A 23553-nucleotide genomic window follows, 5' to 3' on the forward strand; every position below is an offset into this window, starting at 1 on the left:
CTTTGGCTGTAGAACAGAAACTACCTTTGATCTCCAGGCCAATGTTCTGCAGGGGTGGTGAACAGTCCTTTTGGGGGCTGTGGTTCACCCAGACTGACATACTGGATACCTTGTGCTTGCTATACCTGAATGGAAAGATTGGCAAGACAGGAGTTTCTAAGTGGTCAGAAAGTTTAGAAAGGGATGGTGTAACCAGGAAAAGAGTGGGGAAGGTGAGCACGTGGGTGGTTTAAAATAAACTGTTTACTTAACAGAATTGCTTTTGGAAGGCTTTGACTTTGATTTATGGCCAGCCCTTAAGAGACTTGGTGTGTGCAAACTTAGGTTATGCTCAGTTTTAAGGAGGTGACACACTGCACATGAGTGAGAAGTTACCTGTTTATTCCTCATCCAGGTGATAATCAAACAGCTCAATGAGTATTTTCTAGATTTGCTGTGCAGTAGTAAAGCACTGCTGTGGTGGAGTTTGGCCATGTAAAACGCCTGCAGGGACAAGCATTGCTCCTGCCATGTGAACCTTCCTCTTCCCACTCCCTCCAGGAGCAGGAATAATTGATCATGCTGCAGACAGCCCTTGATGCATCATCTGTGTGACAAAACATTTATCATAGACAAAAGGAAGGTATCAATAAAACTTCAAAAAGCATTCTTTGCTTTTGTGAGCGTAATGCTAAAGTAGCTACATCTAAACATGTAGCTGCATTGTAAATATTTTTTTGTATGGAATAATGCTTGTCTCTAACTTATCAGGTAGCTCCACCAAAGTTGTAGTAAATGTCCCTTTGAACCTATAAGCAGATTTGATCTAACTTACATCGCCTTTTCTTTTATTAGTGACAGAGTGTCGAGGGGTCTTGGACAATAACCAGAGATTTTCTTCATTACCAACATACCTACCTGTGAGCTATCGGATCTTCAGTGCTGAGACATCTTTCTTTCTCAAAGAAGCCAACCAGGACTTTATGAGAAATTCCAGTCTGCAGTCCAGGGTGGAGTCGTTCTTCCCATACAAAGCCAAGAGACCACCTATATTAAATGCCAGCTATGGACCTTTTTCCGTGGAACAAGTAGTGCCCCAGGACCTAATGTTAACTTCCAACTTCTTTGGATCTGCCAACAAGTTTACTTACAACTGGAAACTTCAGGCCTTCATCATGCGTGACAAAATTTACCTGAGCAAGCCCAAAGTGCAGGTCCTGTTCTACATCGTGGGCAGGGACTGGGATGACTACAGCAGCACGGAGCGGCTGCCCTGCCTGCGGGGGCTCGCCTTCCCGGGGGCGCTGGGCCTGTGTGTGGCAGAGCTGGAGCTCCTGCCGAGCTGGTTCAGCCCCCCCACGGTTGTCACAGGCCGTAAGAAGCCACCGGAGCAGTTTGAAGGGAGCCCTGTGGAGCTTTACTATACTATTCAACCGGGAGATGAGAAGGGGGAGTGCACTGCTGAGGATGTCAGGAAGGGAAATGCTATCCGGCCAGGGAAAGATGGGATGGATGAAACCATGTCCCACTTACAGAGGATTGGATCCATCAGCCTCTACCGAGGCCAGGAGACTTCTCAGCTAACGGAGCTGCGGCTGGACGGGAATATCGTCGTCTGGTTGCCCTCCAAGCCTGTCAAACAAGGAGAGGTGGTGAATGTTTATGTGACTATTGCCAACAATTCTACGGTGGATCAGTTCATACTCAGGTATGGTTGGTGGTTTTTGCATGTTTCTGATGTGGTAGCACACAAAGCTGTTGGGGACGTGGGGTGAATCTCAATTGATTTGAAGTTAATCCACTCTGAAGTTTGCTCCTAGTCACTGAAATACATTATTTTCCTCCTTGAACACTATGAATAGGATTGAAAGCCTCCGTCACTAGAAGGCTTTTAACATGGATGCCATGCCACTTATCATATGCCCACGTTATTCAACAACGTACAAAACAGCCATTGCCTGCTTTAGTGGGGCCATTTCTGCACAATGACAGACAGTAGGGCACCAGAAAGGTTCTCTGTTTACAGGGCTTTTAAAATCAGGTTTTTATTGCACAGGCATGGAGTTTAAATGTAGCAAGACTTCAGTTACCTGCTTTTCTTTAAGTGCTCTGGCAGTGGTTTGCCTCTCCCACACAGAGTGGTTTTGTTATGAGAGCTCTTTGGGGAGGGGTTTAACTATCTCCTTGTAGTTAAGTAGCATTTGTCTTTTCTAACATATACACCTTCTAAAATAAGGCCTAATGTGTTTGATATTGCTGTTCATTGTAAGGGACTGTTAGCACCAAGTGCCTTTATTTTGGACAAGAGTAGCAAATACAGGACCTGGGAACAGAAAAACTGCCATACTGAGTCAAATCACTTTCTTTTTATTTTCTTCTTTAGCAGTTTCCCTACCAATCAGATGAAAATCCTTTGAGGATGATAAAGACTGGGAAAATTGTTAATCGCTGAAATATTTGATGTATCTTTCTTTTTTTCCTTGTGACCAGGCTTTAAATTCAAGTGAAATTTCCACGGTGATAAGCAACAATTGCTCTTTAAAGCCTCAGGGAATCAGAGTTTCCCAAAAGATTGTGCACATGAAAGTATTTATTTCCAAGGCTTATATGAATTAGATTAATACACAGTTGACAACTACCAAGGAGAATAGCCTTTAGAGCAGGAAGTGTCGCTTGGCAGATAAAAGGCTTTTACTTTAAAAAAGGGGCATTTTAGTCATCCCAGAATTGTTCTGCTGCTTGCAGCTTTGGTTAAGTTGGTGAGATAATCTCCCAGACACCTGTTTATTGAGTGAAACCTCCATTATAGAAGTCTTTTCTGATGTTTTTGCTTATCTTTTATGGAAAATCCTTTTTCATAAAGTAGTAGAAACAGAATACTTTTCTCCATAACAAGTATGTCTGTGGTGAAAGAAGAAATCCAAAGGCAGTGAACTGGGTGGATGGGAGAAGGGATCACCCTTCAAAGGTCTGTGTCACTGTCTTTATTTTCCTGAATTTGAGTTCAAGGTAAACAAGCCTGTTTAAATCTGGTGATGTATATTTTTCTCAGAAATTAATCTCACTGCCTAGGCAAGGATATCATTTGCATGCAGAGAGGTGCAATAGATAGAGATGATAATGTGGGCTGTCAGTAGTTGCCTGTGAGACTTGCTGTTACGGACAAAATGGATTGGCTTTGGTTCTGAGAACAGGTGACTGACTTCTTTGAAGTGAGTAGTCTGACATTTGTTGGTATATTGGTTGTTCAGTGTTATCACAAATGCAGAGCTCAGGCTGTGTTCTCTTGCTGAAACACCCTTTTGGTGAAAAGAGGATTTGCATTTTTGCTTAAAATTACTTTGAACCAGAGAAGCATAAAAGAGGCTGAGAAGATGGAGGTGTTTTTTTTTTTTTTTTAATGGTTTTTGCTTGCTTCCAGTGGGGATGGGCAGGTAGTCATTGCCTTGAGATGCAGTGTAGGGCTGAGTCACGTTCTAAAGATCAGCACTGTTCAGTGTCCTGCCTTCTCTCCACCACCAAAGGCAGAAAAATTGGTGAGACCTATTCCAAGGCAGTCTTTGTTTTGAAAACTGTCTTGCAGGCATGCTAGTCTCTTGTCTACCAAAGATGCTGATCTGTGCAGTTGTTATGGCATCAGATGGAACCTCTGCTTGAGGTGTACAGGAGGCTACTCCTGGGTAAAAGGGAAGGAAAGGGTTTTATCTGTTTTCCTGACATTGCAGTAGGAAGGGATGGCTGATGCCCACTGGTGAAAGCCATGTGGGACCTTCTTATAAGCCATGAATTGTGTGGCCTGTTGTGTTGGGTGCAAAGGCTTCTTTTGTGGTTTCAGTGGCAGAGGGCTGGTGAAAGGCTGGCAAAGCCAAGTTAAGCTCACTAGTTCTGTGATGGAAACCTGTCTTCAGTGACACTTCCTAGGTGTGAAAGGGTATGGGATTTGACCTGAGAATCTGTGAGGTGTCTCTATCTTACAGGGGGGAGGGGGAAAAATGCAAGCCAAGTGAATGCAGGAGCCAGAGTGGCCAGTGCCTGTGCTGGGGCTGCCTGGGGGCTCCTGTAACCTTCTCGGTGGCCGCTTGCCCGGGTAGATAGAGGGCTGGATGCTCCCATACTGCTGGGCTCCCAGCAGAGCAATCCCTACATCCTATGACATGTGTTCACTTCTAATCATCCTAAAGAGAACCACACCACGCGTTATCCCCAGGCATAGTGGGTTTGTTTATTTTCTGCTTCGTGTGTGTTATTCATTGAGATATTGCAGCATCCAGTGCTGAAGCAAACAGCATGTGATCGTTGCTTTAGGGAGGGGGAAATAACAGCTACAAATCTCTTCTGGCTAAAGGAAAGTAGACTGGTCTAAATGACCTCATATCCACAAATCATTGCAATTGAAACTCTGTTCTTAAATTGTGTCTTAATTCAGAATCCTATTACTGTATCTATAAATTTTATCAGCCCAAGAACACCAGTAAAGGCAAACAGAATGACTAATATGACAGGGAGTGAAGCAAATTGTGCATGGTAGTAGATTACCACAGGAGGAGTACTGTCTGAATAAACACAGATCTTCCTCTCTTGCATCTAGTCAGCAGAGAGCTATTGTGAAAGCAGTTCAAACCATGCTGATAGGTTGTAGGATACAGGTTCTGTTCACAGGCCTGTTCCTGTCCTGCTGTGTCACCTCTTTACAGATGTTTTCTATATGAATGTAGCCAATGCGAACAGTTGGTCAGCATCACTCTCAGGAGTGGGAAGCCTGTTTCAGTCCTGTCCCTGAAAGACCTTGACTTCCTCTGATGGAGAGTTTCCAGTTTGCCATATATTATCAACAGCAATATGAATGGGGAAATGTTGTTAAAAGAGCTGAAGAAATAGAGGAAGGGGAAGAAAATATTGCACTTTCACCTTAGGCAAGAATTTGTGTCCCCAGAAGAAAGATGGATTGCACTTACTGCTGACTGCTCGGTAAGGAAGATCACTGTTACCTCGAGCAGTGGGGTAGACTATGGGCAGAAGAAATGTAGCATCAGTGTAGGACAGAAAAGCCAAAGACCTAGCAATATTTGCAACAAAGATCATTTAGGTCTTCCGTGCACTTCCCAGGGCAGTTACAAAGAAGCCCCACAGGCCTGAGCAGAGCTGCTGGGATTGGTGGTGGCTTCACCAAGCGCTGCACACACACTTCTCTAATCGGTGTCATCATTTTGGGTATCTTGTCTGTAAGGATTAGAAAGCAAATTCCTCAGGGCAAGACCCTGTTCTTGAATGCTTTTATGAGCTGCCCTCACACCCAGCAGGCTACAAATAAGGGGGAAAATCATAACCATGCTGAAAATAAGCTATTCCTGTGAGGTTAACTTTCAGCAAGTAGCATGTAGCTGCATGTGAATGCTGAGGTGTTTGGAGGTAAGTAGGAAGCAGGGCACTTGATTTCTATTTGTAGTCCTGGGGAGGTGGTGAGGTGAATGCATTAGGCAGCTTTGAAGAGGTTGGCCTGTGTGCATTGCTGTTTGTCCTGCAGCTCTAAATACTTCTCCAGCTCCTATGCCATTAAAGGATCCTTCCATCTGTTTTTCATGGCGTGACATGCCACAGTTGATCTGGCAGAGCAGTGTACAGCACGGGGCCAAAGCAAAAGGTGTGGGCGTGCTGCTAAGGGTTTTATGTTACTCTACTGGGCAGCAGCTAATCTCTAACTCTAGAAGGTGCTGAACCACCAGATAACCTGATTTGCAGGAGATACTGAGCAGTGTAAGTAAAGGGAAAAAAGTTGTTATCTGTCCTGAGGCAAGAGGTGGAAAACTGTTGCCCTTTTTTCCCCTCAAGGCTTCTTATTCCAGATTTTGCAGTGCAGCTAATTGCACCTGGAGGGATGGAGGTTGTAAACAGTGTTACTGAATTGCCTTTGTCCAGCAAACAAATCAACCCAATACAATGGATAATTAGCAGTGATAATAAATCTGCAGATTTGGAAGAAGGACAAAGGATAAATGCCATCAGGAAAGCTATTAAACCCATCAGCTGAGGCAGCTTTATGTGTCAGTTCCTAATGAGTATTGACAGTAGTGCTGTGTTAAGTACTATTGAGAACAGCTGAAAAACCAGTGGAAGGTGCACAGGTAGAGTAGCACTACAGAACAGCCATAGCTAGAAGAAGCAGTTATGATCATAACACTGGTGTACTGCTTGCTTGTAAATCTCAGGATTTCAAAGACTAGACTGTGACCTGGTCATAAATACCAGTTTTGTAGGAACTCTCATGGAAAATTGGCATCTCCAGCACTAAATCTGCCTGTTTTGCGTGGAAGACCTATTTGAGCCTCTCTAGGGAGTAAACTACTCAGAGGAGCTGTCTGTACTTGGCACTGCCCTCAGCTCTTCTACCTGCTATATGTAAAAGGAGCAAAATAGTAACATTTTCAGGTGACTACTGTTTAATTTTTAGATATTGATACTTTAATTTTACCTTATGATGAGATAACCTTTAGTACCCTGAAATTTACCTGTGCATAATTGCTGGTTTATCAGTTTTTAATGCTGCAGTGTGGTGGTATCATCACTGCAAACACAGGTGACATTCTAATGACTAACTGCACCTGAAGTTAACTGGAATATATGAGACCAAAACCAGAGCTCAGTTCACTCTGTTTTGTGTTATTCTGTAATTTGGAACATATTATCCCAAGTATCTATTTTCCACAGTAAATGGAATGCTAATTTTCAGATGAAGAGTGTGTTGGGTGTTTTCCTTGTTTTCTTTTAAATACTGCTTCACATTTTAAAACTAATGCAGCTCAGAATGAAATGAAGAGACACAAAATGATTTGGGATGCTCTTCAGTGCGTACATACGTGTCTCCAGATGTGAATCACAACAAAACATTTTTCATTTCCTATGCAGCTTTGCAGCATTTAAATATTCAAGTTATTTCACCACACAAGTGTTTCAGTCGACGTCTGAAGGGAGAGAAGTTTGAAGCCCTCAGAATCGCTGCTGTTGTCTCATTTTATGTTCCACTTTCAATTAGAAAGAAGTATCTTCTTCAAAAATTGAGACCCACAGTTTTGCCTGTTGCACGAATGTAAAAAAAACCCACAGACAATAGTCTCTGAAAGCTAAATTCCTTTTTATAGTGTCTTAAACCTTCTTTTTAGACATGCATCTAGCATTCTGAAGCACAAATAAAACTGTAAGTGGCTAATTCTTACACTGTAAAGAAAAGAATGCAACTTAGGCAGTGTGGGTAGCAAACTGCTGCTTGTTCTCACATGAAATGCAGTTTTGCCATTCATGGTTCCATCCTGAGTAAACAAAATGCAAACTTGCTAAGATCTTTCAGACAATTCTGTCAACATTTTTCTTTGTATCTCTTTTTCAGTAAAGTCAATTGTTTAGACTGGAAAATAAAAGCAATTTGCTTGCTTATGAAACTTTAATCAGGGTTCAGAGAAACAGGAGTCTTCCAGCCCATCAAAGAGGTTTCCCAGTTATTTTATGGTATTGGTGGGACCAATAAAATCAGGTGCTAGGCCAGAGGTGGGCTTGCAAAAGTGTTCAGAGCTGTTAATTATGGCTTGAAGAGGTTTTACATATTTAATTGATGAAGGGTTTATATATTTAATTGTCTAGTGTTTAGCTGTGTGAAACATCAATTCTTATTGATTTGTTTGTTTTCCTTTCTATAGAGTGATTAGTAAAAATTCAGGTACAGATCAACAGTGGAGCAGGTTAATGAAGGGAAGGTAGTACTTTAGTTCTTACTGTGCAGTAATCCAAGTCAAGAGACCTGGATTCTCATCCTACTTCTGTCCAGAACTTACTATGTTACTTCAGGCATAGAATTTTTTTCCTGCTTACATCTTCACCTTCTCCAATTGCTTTTTTTGTGCTATACACAAATCAGGGAAGAGACTGGGTTGTGCTCTGTGTGCATCATTCAGTACAGGGAGCCTTGATCCCTGTAAGTCATCTGTGTATTATCTAAGACAAGTGACTGTAAATCATACAAAAGTTGTTACGCTGTGGGGATTATGGTTTTTGCAAGTAACAAAGTGTAATAGCACCTTGTAAGTGCTTTGCTAGGACTTCTCCAAAGTAAATGCATGGTTAAAAATTCATAGCAATCATGTGCTATCATTTTTTTATGTTCTGCTTCAGTAAGCAATGGGGGCATAGGCTGTTGAAGTACTTCCAATTATCATTTACTAGAGAATATGACAGACTAGCAGTAAAAGGGGAACTATTTCCCAATATAACTTGAAAAAGCATTTATGTCATACATTTACAAAGAGAAGAGTTTGTTAATGCTGTTTTGGGAGCATGGCATTGCACTCCAGTTAGTTAAATTTCATTAGCCCTTAGCAGGCATGTTTTGTGAATGTTGGTGTCATACCAGAGGCAGCTGGGTCCTCCAAACAAATGACTCACTCTTAAAAATGCTAAGCTGGTGAGGATGTCCTTTAAACAGAGATTGAGAAAAGGTGCTTCTCATTGGAACAAGTGAAGAGCCCACTTGAATCTGTGGTGGCAGTGAATCAGGTTTGGTTAAGTTTTAAGAGGAATTGATTGTTAACTTGAAATTGAAGTTGCCTAGAGAAGAGAAAACAGGTACTCTTCCCCCAGCCCTCTTTAAAAGCCTTGAAAAAGTGTGGTGCTTGAGAAACCTCTGAGAATTCTATTGATGTCTCCAGTGCAATGTCCTCCTTCATACTGAGAATAAACTATGGATTTGTTGTTAGAAGACAGAGTCTGTGTTCATTACATTGGAAATCATTTGCTGATTGACTGTTACTGAGTTTTTGGAGCACAGCTTTGCAACCAGGGAACCAGGAAAAGACCTTGAACCCTGATGTGTTCAGGAGCTGGGCGGTTCAATGGTGCTGAAGTGAACCACCTCAGCACCAAGTAGCAGAAGTTACAGCCTCCCATTTGAAAACATTATCCTTAACACCCTGATCAGCTGCATGTAAAGTGGAATTCCTGTCATGAAGAAGTCTTACAAAAATTAACTAAATTGGTAGTGTAATACTTGTAGGAATGTTCTTTGTATGGGCACTTCCAAAGGGCATGTTCAGTTGAAGCTGGTGGGTCCTTTGAGCCAAATCCAGGATTATCTGTGTGATGTCAGCCTTCCTGGTTCCCTGACAAGCAACACCTACATTTTTCTAGGTGCAGATGAAGGCATGAAATCCAATCAGCTGAGTGTAGACAAACCTGAGCTATATATATAGTTTACATAATAACTTTATATAACCCAACTGTAAAATACATTTGGACTTTAGCGCTTCAGGCTGGTATGTTTGAAAACTTTCCCTAGTGTGTTGGTTGGGAAAGTGAAAGGAATTGATGGGGGCCTTTGTAGGGGTTGCCCTTAAATGGAAGAGAACAAAATGATTGTATCAGCAGTCAGCCAGAGAACTGCTGGCTATCAACTCTGCTTCAAGTGCTGGAGCTGAAGGATTTGGTTAACTTCTGGCAAACTCGTGTGCATATCTGAGTTTCAGAAACTTCATACTGGGATATCATGTTAAATTCCCCACTTGTAAGTAGTTTTCCTTCCTATCCCCTTTAGTCTCAGTGAACTAGTGAAGTCATTCCTGGCTTCTTTTCCAAGTATGCTGCAGCACGTGTTGCTAAATGCACACTGGTGCCTTTGGCTCTTGTCCTTCAGTTTTGAGCTGCTGCTCTGAGCTGCAGCGTGTCTCCTGCTAGCTTCTGCTCTGCCTGACCTGTGCCAAAGCCTGGGCATGTGCAAGGCTGCTACAAGATGAGATAAGGCACCTCTACTTAATTTCTGTTTAGACGGTTAGCCACTTGTGTGACTCAAGTTACAACAGTTAATTAAATCCTTGGTTACTTGCCTAATTAAAAACAATGGTGGCTCGTTAAAAGATCATACCATATAAACCCCAGTCCTCCCAACCCAGCAGTAGGGAGGGAAATTTCATACTACTGGGAGTGGATTTTAGTTCAACCAAGGTAATGTTTTCTGGCTGTCTGAAAAAGGCTGTGATCTGATGCATTAGGGAATCTCCTGGGAATCCTCATTGTGATTATCTGACAAGCTGTTAGGTTCCAAGGCCACTGTAAGCAAGAAAGTTGTGTAAGCCTGTAGGTCTGAATGAAAATGAGATCCCTGAGAAAAATGGTATGACAAGGCTTTAAAAGCTAGTGCATCTGTTAATCTGTAAAAGCAGTAGTGACGTGCTGGAATGGTACTGGGAGGGATTTGAGCAAGTCAGGGCTTGGAACCAGGGAGGATTTGGGATGGGATAGAAGTTTGGGGAGTAATCCAACAGTAGGTACCTGGCATAGAAGAACTGTAAAATCTGATGGGTTTATCTGTATTGTTTTATTGGTGCTTGAGGGGCTTATTTAAGACAGAAACTGTCAGGTTGATTGAAGTGTCTGTTTTGGCAGACACTCTTTGCTCATGACAGCACATATGGGAAGAACTTAAATTGTTTGTATGTTGTTATGGCCCTCTACAGTTAAAACTTCCTCAGGAGGCATGGGGATGGTGGGAAGTGCTGCTCTGCACATGGGAGTTAATTTCTACAGAATGCTGGACTTCCCTGTAGGTTATAGAGCATTTCACTCCAAATTTTGTCACTGTTTCCTTTGGGACCCTGTTGGGGTATTTCCTTGAAATCCCCCCTGCCCTGTATGTGCCACATCTTCAGAGAGATGCCTGCTGTTGTGTATAGTATTCTCTTGAAAAGAAATCTCTATTTCTATAGGCTTTCAGTGAACAGAAAAGCTGATTATTTCATAATTTAGATGAGACTGGGTTAAAAAGGAATTCAGCATCTTTTTGTTTGTTTTTCTCCTTCCTGGTGCGTTACAAAATGTCTCTATTAGCAAAGCTGCCAGGGGGTTAATTTGCACTAACAGCCTAATCATCTCCAACAACATCATCTTAGTTTTTCATATTGCTGCTTAGATCAGCAAGACTAGAGAAAAAACGACTTGAGAGATAGTGCATATTGTAGGAAAAAAAGAAAAATGGGGGAAGCGTTTCAGACATAGCGCTCTGCAGTCTCCACTGTCAGGCTGCTTAAAAAGATCTGCTTTTTCTTAAAAGCTCTGGCTTTAAGATGTAAGCCTGGATTTCCAAAGTGCTAGAAGACTGAGCTCTTTGTACCAGAGACACAGGTTCATTAAAGGGAATATGTGGTACTTGCACACCAAAGTCTAGAGCTTGATTCCTCAGCCTCCCTGACCAGTCATTAAACAGGACGCATAAATAACCATGGCTCATGAACCACAGTTTGATTTTTGCATATAACAGTGCCTGACATACTAGACCATAAAGTCTTGCTTGGTCTTTCACTTGCCCCATAGGTGCTGGGGAAGGCAGTTCAGCCCCACAGGTGGGTGTTAAGGCCCAAACGTTGCTGACCAGCATATGGGGGGTTCCTTATTTGGCGTACTGAACGTTTGTGGATACTATTGTGAGCAAACTACATTTTCCTACGGATTGCACGGCTGCTTACTCAGGACTCTGAGCTTTGCTGTAGCTTTTAAAAAATTAGGTGCTGTGATGCTAATTGCTGGAGTCACTGAGTCACTTGGTGTTCCTGGTCTCAGCAGGTTATAGAAATACCACCAGTAGCAACAAAAATATTTTTCTGCTTGAGGTTATGTCTAGCTTAGAAAAAGCCCTGATTGCATAGAGAGTTCTTCCTCTGGAAAGGAAACACCAACCCACAGTAGGAGCCTGTCACTTAGGAACATACCCAAATTTAGTCCTGTCAAAAGTAATGACAATATTCACAGGCTTTAGGCTACTTTTTATCTCTCTGGATTTGGTACATTCATGAGAGACCACGGGTATCACCAGCTTCTGCTTTTCTCTTCCATAGCAGCTTGATTACAGTTTTCCAGTAGAAGGGAATGACCAAACCTTTTTTGTTTTGTGTGTGTACTTAGTTGCTGTTGGTTGTATGACAATAGTAGACAATGTATACCTACGTGTGTTGTAATCTTGTTCTCTGAGAGAGCAGGTGATAAAAGAATGGTGTTAAAATTTTAATTAGCCTGCTCAGTACACTGTGAGGAGAACAGAGTTGGGTCTGAAAGGGGAGGCTTGGGGCAAATACAAGAACAGGGCAGATGGTGTTACCCAAGTGAGCTGTAGTGTCAGACCAGCCATACAGCCTGGCAGGTAACATTGCATTCAAGTGGGTGACTGGAGTCCTTGTTACTGACCTTTGATTTATTGGTGGGTATTGCTGTGGTTATAGTGACATGTGAATGTGGTGATTCCTCAACTTTGCAACAGAGTCTCTGAAGGGAAGTAACAGCAACCTGGTGGCCTGGATCCATTAGGGTCTGAGCTAGGTGACATTGAGCTTCAAAACAATTCCACAGTGACCTTCATGGTGAAGTGTTAGTATCTCAAATCCAGCTGTTCAAAGCCCTAGGAAGGATATTGCAAGTGGCAGTCTAGCCTGGGTGGAAATGCAGGATGATGACATGTGATCTCCATTTTTTGAAGTCTCTAGGGTACTACTTTAAAAATTTTTCTCTTATCTGCCTGAGACATTGCTATTGTAATTAACATTTGGCAGAGATATTGACACAGTTGAGCAAAGATTCTATCATCTGGCTGTAGGCAGGGATGGCTAGTTCATGTTAATAATTTCTGAAAGCTCCTTAAAGAAATCACTAGCAGTTGTTCAGAAGTTAATATGTCTAGTCTCCTTTGTGTTCCTAAAGTATGGCTGTGCTCTTAGACTTTGCATTCTTTAATTTTGATTGCTTCTCAGGTGATGGGTGCTTTGTCCATTGCTATGGTAACAGCTGTCTGTATTTCTTACTCAGAGTAAACGTTGACATAAAACCCAATGTAATGTGCTCTTTTTATTCATCGTGTACACCTAATAGATGCCATAGCTGTGCAAATATGTCATGATTGTAGTGGATAGAGAGCAATAAACTGCAAGTCTAGTGCCCTGGTATATAACCGGTTTCGCCTTTCAACATGTGTAATTTTATGTCAGCTACTTCAGCTCTGTTTTTATTCCTGCCCATGTTTAATTACATTTCAGATACTTCAGAGTGGAAACAGTCCCTGACTGTGTGTTGTTGAGTGCTTAAGGGAAATGGGATCTAATGGCAGATGAGGCATGCTAACTTTGTTTTTGCTCTTAAACACCTCTGTTTTGAAGTTGAATTGATCCCATGAACTTTTGGCAGTTGTTCAAAATCCCTCCTATCCTTTTTCTGAACGCTAATGATGGGAGTAGCAGATCTTTTCCTGTGTTAATGCTTCTATTTTGTTGCCTTAAAACCCTCCAAATGTCCCATGAAAAGCTGTATGAAACTGCGGTAGCCACAGTCCCCTCCACGAGGCTCTGCTACCCAGTTCTTCCAGGTTGTGGTTCCTCAAAACCTGTGTAGAGTGATGCAAATGCTGAAAGAAGTTTTAAGAGTTTGCCCCTCACAGCAGGGGAGGGGATCTGCTTTCAGCTGTAACCCCCAGCAGCCCCTGTGCCCCCCAGCTTAGGAGAGCTCTTAGGTCTGGCTCTCCTTGAAAGGAAAAATGCTGTTGGAAAAAGTTTTCCTACAGGTGTTTCCTAGTGTTCTCCCTACTCTCTATCACAATTATCTGATAAATGTAACACTTATCTTTTCAGTTGAGAGTGTAAAAAAGAAAAAAAAAAATCTATAAGAGGCTTGCCTGTTCTGTATATTGTATCCTTTATGCTTTTAGAGTGATTCAGATGGAGCCTCATTAAACATCTTTACAGCCCTCTTAGGTTCATCTCTATTAACTGTTAGAGGGATTTCCCATGAGGGACTGACTCTGTACCACCTCCGACTGAAATCAAGCACAATTTAGTCTGATAGACCATTCTGTTGGGAGTGATGACATTAAAAACGCTGTGCCTGGATACAAGTGTCTGCAAAATTGAATCTGTAAGCCCCAGTTCTGTAAAAAGATTATTCATGCACTTAGCTGTATGTGCTGTGACCAGAGTTAAACATGTGCAGTAACTTCTGAAATGAGGAGCAGGCATTATGCAATGCTGTGTAGTCCTGCAGATGGGATGTGCTGCGTGCTGCAGTGAGTGCTGCTGAAAGGGCTCTAATTGCCTACCCATTCGATAGGAATTAGATGATGCTGTCTTACTTCTGCAGAGTTATTTTAATATAAAAGAATCATATAGCTAGCTACATTTTAAATGTTACTGATTATTCTGGTTTGGAGCTAGTGCTCCATTCTGACATGTTAGTCAAGCTAGTAGCAAAAGGTGTCGGTTTTGGGGATGTCTTGCCTCACATTGTACAGTAGGCATCTTAGGTAAGAGGGCTCAATAGGGAGAGCCACAACAGCTCTCTTGTTCTCCTGGTGGGCAATGAGGGTGAGTCATGGCTGGATCTCAGCTGGATGTTCAGAGCAATTCCTGGGAATGGGAAACGATCAGGAGCAGCTTGTTCTGGGAAGGATTGTTCAGGAAGGTGTTGATTGTCCTGTTGTGTGGCAGAATTATATCCACCTCCACATATCCCACTGCTGTTCCTTTCTATTATGTCTTTTGATTCAAGTCCAGGCTCTTCAAGGAGAAAACGTAACAGATTCATGGCAAGAGCAAGTCAACATCTGAGCATCCTCCTCTGCTCAAAAAAAAAGGTCTCAGTGGATAAGGAATGTTACTTCTATAATTGTGTAAAGGGTGCTTAAGGGGCCCCCTGGGCTGCTTACATTGGCTCTATGTTTTGCCTTTTTGCTAAATACTCAATTGATTCAGAGTCAGAAACATGAAAAAAAGAGGAGACAAAAGGCAAGAGGATTGTAGTAATTGAGTCTTTATAAACATAAGAAAATTAGTCGTATTAAAGATCACAGTTGCTGCTCTGAAATATGCATGTACTCCAGTGTTTGTTCAATGGGTGACTGGTTTTTTATTTCTTATTTCTGTAAATATAAAGAGGAAAAAGAAATAAGAGAAACAATTTGAGTTTAACTTGGTCTAAGCATATTATTATGATCTGAAAAATAAAAAAGGCAGTCTATTCTCTGTTCCATTTTAGAGCTTCATCATTTAGAGCAGAATAGAGCCTTGTGTGGGAATTCATTCCAGATAGATATTTTGGAGAAAATTGGAATCTGGATTGACTTCAGTAGAGAATTCTTAGATCTGGGCACTTATACTTACTCCTGGCATCTTTCTATTATGTTACCTAGGGCTTAAAACATGCTTAGAGAAGTGTTTCTTGTAAGATTCCAAGTGAAGTGTTCCTGACCTGCTAGGTAAAGCTGATGGTGATGAACAGTCAGATTTTATTTTCTGTTTTAAACATCTTCATTGTCAGCTGTGTTTAAAAGTGACTTGGCTGTGTTTGAGTCTGGAAATCCTTGTATCATCAAGGCAGGTTCATGTGGACAGCAGTAGCAATTTTGAGGCAGGTTCTGCGGGTACAGATTGCTCCTCTGAGTAAAGAGCCTTGCATAACTGTACTTCTCAGATGGGAAGGAATTTGAGTGCTGTCTCTTCGTGCTGTTTTCAAATGTGATCCAGGACAAAGATGCCCATATAATGCAGAGTAGAGATGCCCATCTCAAGTAAAGAGATAAATGATGAAAAACTGGGGCTGACTCAAGCTCCAGGCACACCTCTTCATCACCTTAAAATGTCCTGAACAACATTTGTCGGGACCCCTGCCTTGCTGTGAAACATCTTTAGAGCAGATTTTCTTACAGGCACATGGATGATGCCATGGCAGAAGTGTGACTGTTGGACATAGGTATGTGGAACAGGGACTGGGAAACAGCAACACTCAAATGAAGGCTTGTTTTCCCCACTCTAGAGACAGATGATGCTTTCCAGCTTTTCCTACATTGAACCCTAATTCTTGCGTTTAATTTTTAGTATGTTTCTTTTGCAGATCCTGATGGGATCATTTCAATTAAGCTTTATATTCTAAAAGTAAATTTATGGAAGTGAATAAGTGTTGGTTACACAAGAACTTGAGATTTCTATTGCATGACCACCCAACTGTTTGGCTTAGTCCTTCTTTTTATTTCCCTTTAAGCAACCTATTCTTTTTTTTTTTTTTTTCCTTTTTCTGCACCTTTCACTCCCTACAGTCTTACTAGAGAGAGAAATATGGAGAGTGGAGCTGTAACTTCTTGTCTGATTAAACATAATGTGAGACTTGCATTTGATATGTTATCACTTGGGCTGTCTTATACAGGAGTAATAATATCTTTCCAGCATGTGATGAGTGGACAGAATGTTATAACGGTTCCCATGTTTGTATATTAAATTTCCATGTAGTCAGGCTTGAAAATAATAATGGTGAGAATGACTCTGACTTCTTTAAAATAAGTCTTCTAGACAAGTTATCTCCCTTGTAATTTATTGTAATGAAATGAGTGTGTTACATGTTTATGGCATAAGTATATATCAAAGTGTACTCCTTTGGTACAAATGGTGCTATGGAATGGTTAAAGCATTAGATCATGGAGCAAGATGCCATTAGGTGAGACTGAAGTCTTTTGTCACACAGTTGATCCTTCCACATCTTGTGTCCATCAGCATCCTGGGACTGTTAACATTAAACCCACTCACAAGAGATCTGGTGATCCTTCTGAGAGGGGTTGTGACACTTCCATGCAAATATACAAGGACTTAGAAGAAATAGAATTGTGCTAGGCTTATTTTTTTTTCCTCTCCTAACATTGCACAATGTTTAGTTTCAAATCCAGTCCTTGACCAACCTAAATAGAAGGACTAGTTGAGGCCACCACAGATGGCTAGTAGATTGCCTCCAAGAAAGTGAAATTTATAACCCTTTCCCCTCTGCACTGGGGAGAGGGGTTGGAGGTCTGCAGGCAGCACCTTTCCCACCTCTCTGCAGCACTACCAGAGGCAAAGCACCCCCTTTAGCCAAAGGGCCTCCAGAAGCTGCTGCTTTGAGTCATCTCTGCCACCATGAGCAGCAGCTGCAAGCCAGCAGCTCCTCAGCCATTGCACTCCTGGAATGTGAGCACATGGCACATTACTGATGCCACTGGGCTTTGGAGCAGTTAGTAACTACTGCCCAGGAGTTTTTTTCCATATTGAGAGATTGCTTTTGGTGTCAGGGGAATTTATTTCTCTGTGAGCACAATCACAGCAAAGTTTGATTTGTACCTTTTTTAAAGTGTATACTTTACATGCAAAATCCAGTGCATCCTACTGTTGTAGAGCCAAGTGGACTGTTGTTTTCTTGTTTGATTTGGCTCTTCTTGCTTCATCTGGAGCTGTGCCAAAAACATGAATATTCATGACACTGTTAAACAAGATTTTATCGAAAACAAAAAATGGATCTCAACTCTTTCATTTGTAATTCCAAACTCACCTAGTGAAAGCCGTATGAGCAGGCACATTTGTCAGTGGTTTTTCTTGGGGTTTTCTGCTTTTGTTTGCTTATTGAATGAAAATTCCTTAGAGCAAAACAAGGCCAGTAAGCCTGATGTTGAGATCACAGAATCATAGACTTCTTTTCCAACCTTAGTGATTCTAAGGTCATCAACCCAGCTACCATGACCACTAAATCATGTCCTGAAGTACAATGTATTTCTGTATAGTTTACTTACATTTCTGTATATATTATATTTTGTATGATTTGGGGATTTTATTTGAATTTTTATTTCCCCAGTTGCTTTTATGTCAGTGCAATAGATAAAATTTGCATGCTGAACTTTAGAAAGGGCTTGGGGCATCCAGTGTGGAGAAGCTGTATGCAAGGAGTGAAGATGACTTTCAAGCCCTGGCTTCAGAAACCAGGGAGGCCCTCATGGTAGAATTGTGGGAAAGTATTGCTATTCCAACAGTATTTGCTCTTTAAGGGGGAAAAGTATGTAGCACCATCAAAGAAGGACAAGGATTCAAAAGGAAACATATGTCTAAAGCGTATGGGTCAAGTTTATTTGAAAGGGAAATTTGTTTGCTTTTGATTCTTTATAACATTTCCCATGGAGACTAGCAAATATAGCTGCCAGATTTTTGGCAAAGGGGATCTTATCCTAAACCTGAAACACTTAAATACACATACTTAGGTAAATATGGTCTCTATTAGTTTCAGCCGTGTAGCTTCAAACTTTTGCCTTTTGCAGTTCATTTTAAAATTTTTCCTATTGGCTGTGTTTTAAGCTTAAAATGGTATTGTTAATTAAAAAAAAAGTTGTTTTTCAGAAAGAAAGGAGGACAAAGTGATTAAAAGCAGCTTTCTTCAGTGGTTATGCTGCATGTGCAAAGTAGCATGAGCAGGGAGTGCTGGTGATAGGCTCCACTGTGAAAACTTGCTGGAGGGTGCAGTAGGCCCGAAACCACCTGAGGTTGTAGTTATTAACACTGGTTGGCTGCTACAGAAAGCATTTGGGTAGCAATAACTCAGGAATCCTCTCTGGCTGTGCTTTCCTGACAGTATTTATTAGCAGAATTGAAATTTGAGGGTGGTGTAGGGTGAAGTTAAACCAGGCCCTATTTCACTGCACCGTTCTGGTTCCAGTGCCTTCCCTGGGCTGCAGTAAAGCCTTTCTTCCCCCCCAACCCCCAAATACTGATCCTGAAAATGCACCACTCTCTTTGATTCAATTCACTTTGTTTATTTTTAAATAAGCATATGACACACTCTTCTCTCACACAGGCAAGGAGCTCTCACTGCTGCCAGTGGGAGCTTCACTACCTCCAGGATGGGAGGGTCAGGATCAATAAAGGAATGCCTAAGAGCTGGCCAGGCTTTTTATTCCACTCTTCCTAAACATCTGATAGTTGGTAAAGCAAACAATCCACTGAGACCTAATCAAGTTAAGTGCATTTAAAACACTGATTGTGACTGTCTTCAAGAGATCACAGTCAACAGAATTGATAGAAACCTTTCAAAGCCTTGGTGGAAAAGATGGGCAAGCTCATAGGTAGAACAATAGACTCTAACCTGCAGTAGAATAGATTCAGTCTCTTGGTCTGTATTTTTCTTACCTTGGTGTTTATTAAAATAAATGGATATGTATATACATGTATACAAGTACATGTATTTAGTTGTTTTAAGAAGCACCAATAGAGACTCTTTATGCAAGTACCTAAAAAGCTGATAACTGTTGCCCAGACATGACTTTTGGATCCCCTGTCAACATGCTGTCCAGCACTTGGAACTAGACCTAGGCAAAGAATGGGGCTCATGGGTCAAAGCATTGCCTTGCCCTCCACACAGATGCTCTTCTTGCCTTTGCAGGTATGTTGCAATACTTTTAATGGCTGAAATGAGATAGTAGTGACAAACACAGGGAGAATTGCCAAGGTTGTCTTGGCATTGTTTCCTTTCTCCCTCTGGCCCAAAAAAAGAGAGAGAGAAAGGGCAGAGGCTTTGGCTATTAGCCAGCTTGCTTAGTGATCTGCAGACAGATCTGCCTGTGAAGATGGATGGTTGAAAGCACTTATTAGTGTGTAGTGCCAGTGACAGATCTCGAGACAGCTGACTGTCTTTCCTGTGAGAACATTGGTTTCCTACCTTCAGTAATGAAGTCACCCAGTCTTACTGTTCTGACTTTTGACAGTGCTTTGTTGTAAGTGGATATTAAATGACTCCTAATCAAGTTAAACAAGGTATGTGTCCACAGTGGGGCTCGTGGGGTGTTGAATGTCCTAAAAGCTGATTTTGTCTTTGTCATTTCTACAGGACTATGTCCATGACTTTGAGTGACTGATAAGGGAGTAAACATGCACAGATTGTGGTTTACCCTGCCATGGGCTGCTTTAACCTAAAGGAAGTATATGTATTTGTTCAGTGTTTCCTCACAGCTGGTGCTAAACTCGAGATGAAAGATGTGCTAGTATGCCATGGAGGCAGTGTTTGTGTGCAGATCTCATGCAAAATGGAGTTTGGTCTTCTGTAGGGAACTTGGTGAGTGCTAGACTTCAGTTTTATAGTTCTTGAAGTCTCCTGAGCTCTCAGAGTCCAAAATAGCACAACTATTTGCTTTATTTGAGGTTTTTATTACCTCGAGTGACGGAAATAAGGTTTCCTCCTGAGGCTGAATTAATTTTTAGGGTTCCTTAGAGTTGGGTCTCATCTTCATTTTAGTTCAGATATTGATATCATAACAATCATTACAATTTCATTTTGTCAGTGTTTGTTTTCATCCTTTCAGCTGAAAGAGATTTAACAAATTTCATTCCTACTAACAAAGATATGAAGAGATTCTGAGCTATCTCTAGGAGCAATAATAAAGCGAGTGAGGCATTGTAATGAGCCTTTTCTAGTGAGACTTCACTCCAGATATACCTAGATTTTGCTTAGGAAATATGATTTCCATAATAATTTAAAATCTGTCAGACTCTTTTCTCTGTCTTGTTCTGACTGCATTACACAGTAAACCTGAAGGATGGTCTTTTTTTAAGAACAGTCCAGGATAAAAATAGTATCTTTCTCACAGAAATGGGTGAAAGGGTTTTCACAGACCCTGCCAACAGTGTTCCTGGCTCAGAGCATTTCTATTTATCCTTCTTTTCTAAAAACACTGAATTCACTTTCAAGTTTGAAAGCATAAAAAATCATTGGAGATCCAAATTTGATGGTGCATTTGAAAGATTCAGTAAGCATTCCATATACACCTCATATTTTAATTATTCTGAATATTAAGCACCCAGACACCAAACTGTTAGATGCTGGCAGCATTCCCATTTGCCTAGCAAAGCAATGCTATTATAATTAATGTGGCAAAGCTTCTCTGTGTGGGAAAATATTTATGGGATCTGCAGAGACCAGAGAATGAACCCTAATAAAAGAATTCTGCCAAGTTTGGCTATGCAAATTAAGGACATATGGTTGGTGTGGCTGATGCCGACAAGTGCCTTTGAAGCCTCATTTATACCTCGTCTTACTGCCATCCATCACACTTCCACATAGTGGCAGGAGATGTCAGCAGAAGCTGGTGCTGCACCTTAAAATAAACTTGGTGTGTGTTCTGCATTCAGGTGAAAGATTGTAACATAAAGCAAACAAATCAGAATAGAAAGAAATAGTAACCTTGAGCTTTAAGTATCTCTGTGTGCTACATAAGCACTTCATACAAATAGTTCTGAATTTTGGACTGTGCTAACTTGTTTTGGAAGTTCTGGGGCCAAGGTGATGTATAAATATGTTCTAAATGTGGAATAATCCCAGTAAAATCACCATGAAAGAGAACAGAATTTGACCTAGTATCTCTAGATTAAATAAATCATACTGGAAAGGCAATTAAAAATTTAATTTTTGTCTTGATTGCTTTGATGCTTTCCTTTTTAAAATCTGTCTTTAGGAGAAATAGTACAGTAGATTATTTCAAATGCAAAACAGCTAGTGAAAAGCTAGGTTAAAGGCTGCCCAAAATTACAAATGCTCATAATTGTTTATTTTGAAAAACAGTGTTTACCTCACTGGAAAGACATTGGCATTTGGGAATGTGAAATGATGAGAGATGTAAACAGAAACATCCTTCATTGTCAGAGGAGCTTTACTACTGAAGCATGTTCAATCAGCACTGGTTCCTTCTCATTAAGTGGTGTCACTTAATTACAGCTCCAGGTGAAACAAAATGATTTGCAATAACCATGTCAATTTAATTAGCATGATACAAATATAAGTAGTTTTTTTTCTCATTGCATAATGCATGGACATGACCTCTTTAGATGTATTTACTTTTATTGACATTTTAATTGGCTGCCCACGTGCAGTTTCTCTGTGTAGTGATTTCCATAGTAACAAAAGACAAATGATTGTGCTACTCAGACTGGGAACCACATAAAATTACATCGTTGGTCCCTTCCTACCTCTCTTCCCAAGAGGTAAAAGCATCCTTTAAAATGAAAGAGAAGGGCATATAGTACCCCATACTTAGATTTATGTGTGTTTTAGCATGACCTAGTAGGTAAGGTACAGGGTCAGAGGTAGGGAGGTCCCTGACAGAACCTCCTGATCACTCATGGGGGAGAAGTTGCAAAGCAGGCAGAGTGCTGCTCTCAGAGGATAGTTTAGGTCCATTTATCTTTTTTAAAATCAGACATGCTTAAAGATGATCTAGCGTTGTAGCATCTCTTCCCTTCAATTTTTTTCCTCACATTGCAGTTTGTAGATACTTTTGCAAAGTCTTTGAAGTCTAGGGTCATGGACAATTTCACTTCTTATACTTATTCACTTGTAAGGAAATGAAGTCTAAAATTTATTTATTTAAACCTTTTTGCCTGTTGTTAAGACTGAACGGTGCAAGTCAGTTCCAGTTTTCATTCTCTGAAGAGAGCTGCTTGACCCTGCCACTGTGAAAGGAAACCCTAAGCTCCCTCTAACACCATTTTTTATTATTAAATCTTGATGAAAATATATCTGTTCCCCAAGAAGCCAAATACAGTATTGAAAAAACTGAGTTGCAGGTTCTCTTCATTGTCTGGCTTTGTATCAGATTTTCAGGAGGCTGTCTTTCTGAGAAGCCTGAAGGGAGGTTCTAAAATAGCCTACACAGAATGAGTGTCTATCTCCTCCTAGAGCTGGGTCTTGTGTTACATCCTTTTCTAGATTTCTAGCTGCTCTAATATCTTTTAAAATCTGGGTAGGTTTTAGTGTTATTTTGGAAATCTTTCTTCTTCTGGACATCATATCTCTTTAGTTTCTCAGGTTTGGTGTCCCAGGTACATAGTCACTACAGGTCGCTGGTCTTTTCTTCAGCTATTACAAAGCAGTTGCCAAGTCTACCTTGAAAAAGTGCTACTCAAATGTGTGAGCTCAGAACTGAAACCTGCTTCTGTATCTTTGCTAGGATGATGATAAACATAAAAGCTGTCAGAACTGTCTTTTTCTCACTCATTGCAAAAATTACTTTCCTTCTGTGAGCATCAGAATTTTGTACCATGCCCTGAATGGTGGGTGTTGCTCCTCTGGCTAGAGCTACTTTCCTATTGCTCAGTTAGAAGTCAGTTGAAAAGCCCTCATTTTCTTTCAAGTAGGAAAATGCTTTGAAGTGCTGTTGTAAAAACAATACAGAAGCAGGTAGAAATTCACAGAGGAAAATGACAGGCATGTAAAAGACCAACCTGCACATTACCAGTTCTTCTAATTATAGGCAGGCAAAAGAAACTTTTGAGCTAAATTTTGGCAACATTCACCTTGTAACAGTCAGCCTGTGATTAGTCATGTCATCAAAATATAAGCAAAAATAATTCAGTCATCCAAACAGTAATCCCACTTGCATTGGGTGTAAACAGTCAGGATAAAGAGATGTTGGCTTTTGGAAGACCTGAGCAGGATTGTGTGTTACTTTTGAGGGCAGTGTGAAAGCTGTGTAGATGTACAGTCTTTAACATGGTTGAAAACTGCAATCAGAACTTCATTTTATAACAACATAGTGCAAATCAAAGTGTTTGGCCTGTGAATCTCATGTTTTCAGGTTAGAAAAATCTTGGCTGGGAATTAATGTATCTAAAGACTAGTTTTGTTTCCGAGGGCACAGATAAGATAAAAATCTGATGAGTTCCTACACCATCAACGTAGGAGTTATGAAGTATGAATATTCTATTAACAGCTTTGAACTGAACGAATGGCCGTGCC

General features: G+C 40.9%; 1 protein-coding gene across 1 annotated transcript in view; it reads left to right on the forward strand.

Annotated features, from left to right (window-relative positions):
- The window catches only part of TMEM132C (transmembrane protein 132C), a gene marked incomplete at its 3' end in the record, with an annotated part of 154374 nt that overhangs the window by 10053 nt on the left and 120768 nt on the right, over window positions 1-23553 (forward strand). The window contains exon 2 of the mRNA XM_008948036.1: window positions 835-1687. Coding sequence (XP_008946284.1) covers window positions 835-1687 — 853 coding nt within the window. The remainder of the gene's footprint in view (window positions 1-834; window positions 1688-23553) is intronic.

Source organism: Merops nubicus, unplaced genomic scaffold (assembly GCF_000691845.1).
Source record: "Merops nubicus isolate BGI_N331 unplaced genomic scaffold, ASM69184v1 scaffold4269, whole genome shotgun sequence".
Classification (NCBI taxonomy): Eukaryota; Metazoa; Chordata; class Aves; order Coraciiformes; family Meropidae; genus Merops; species Merops nubicus.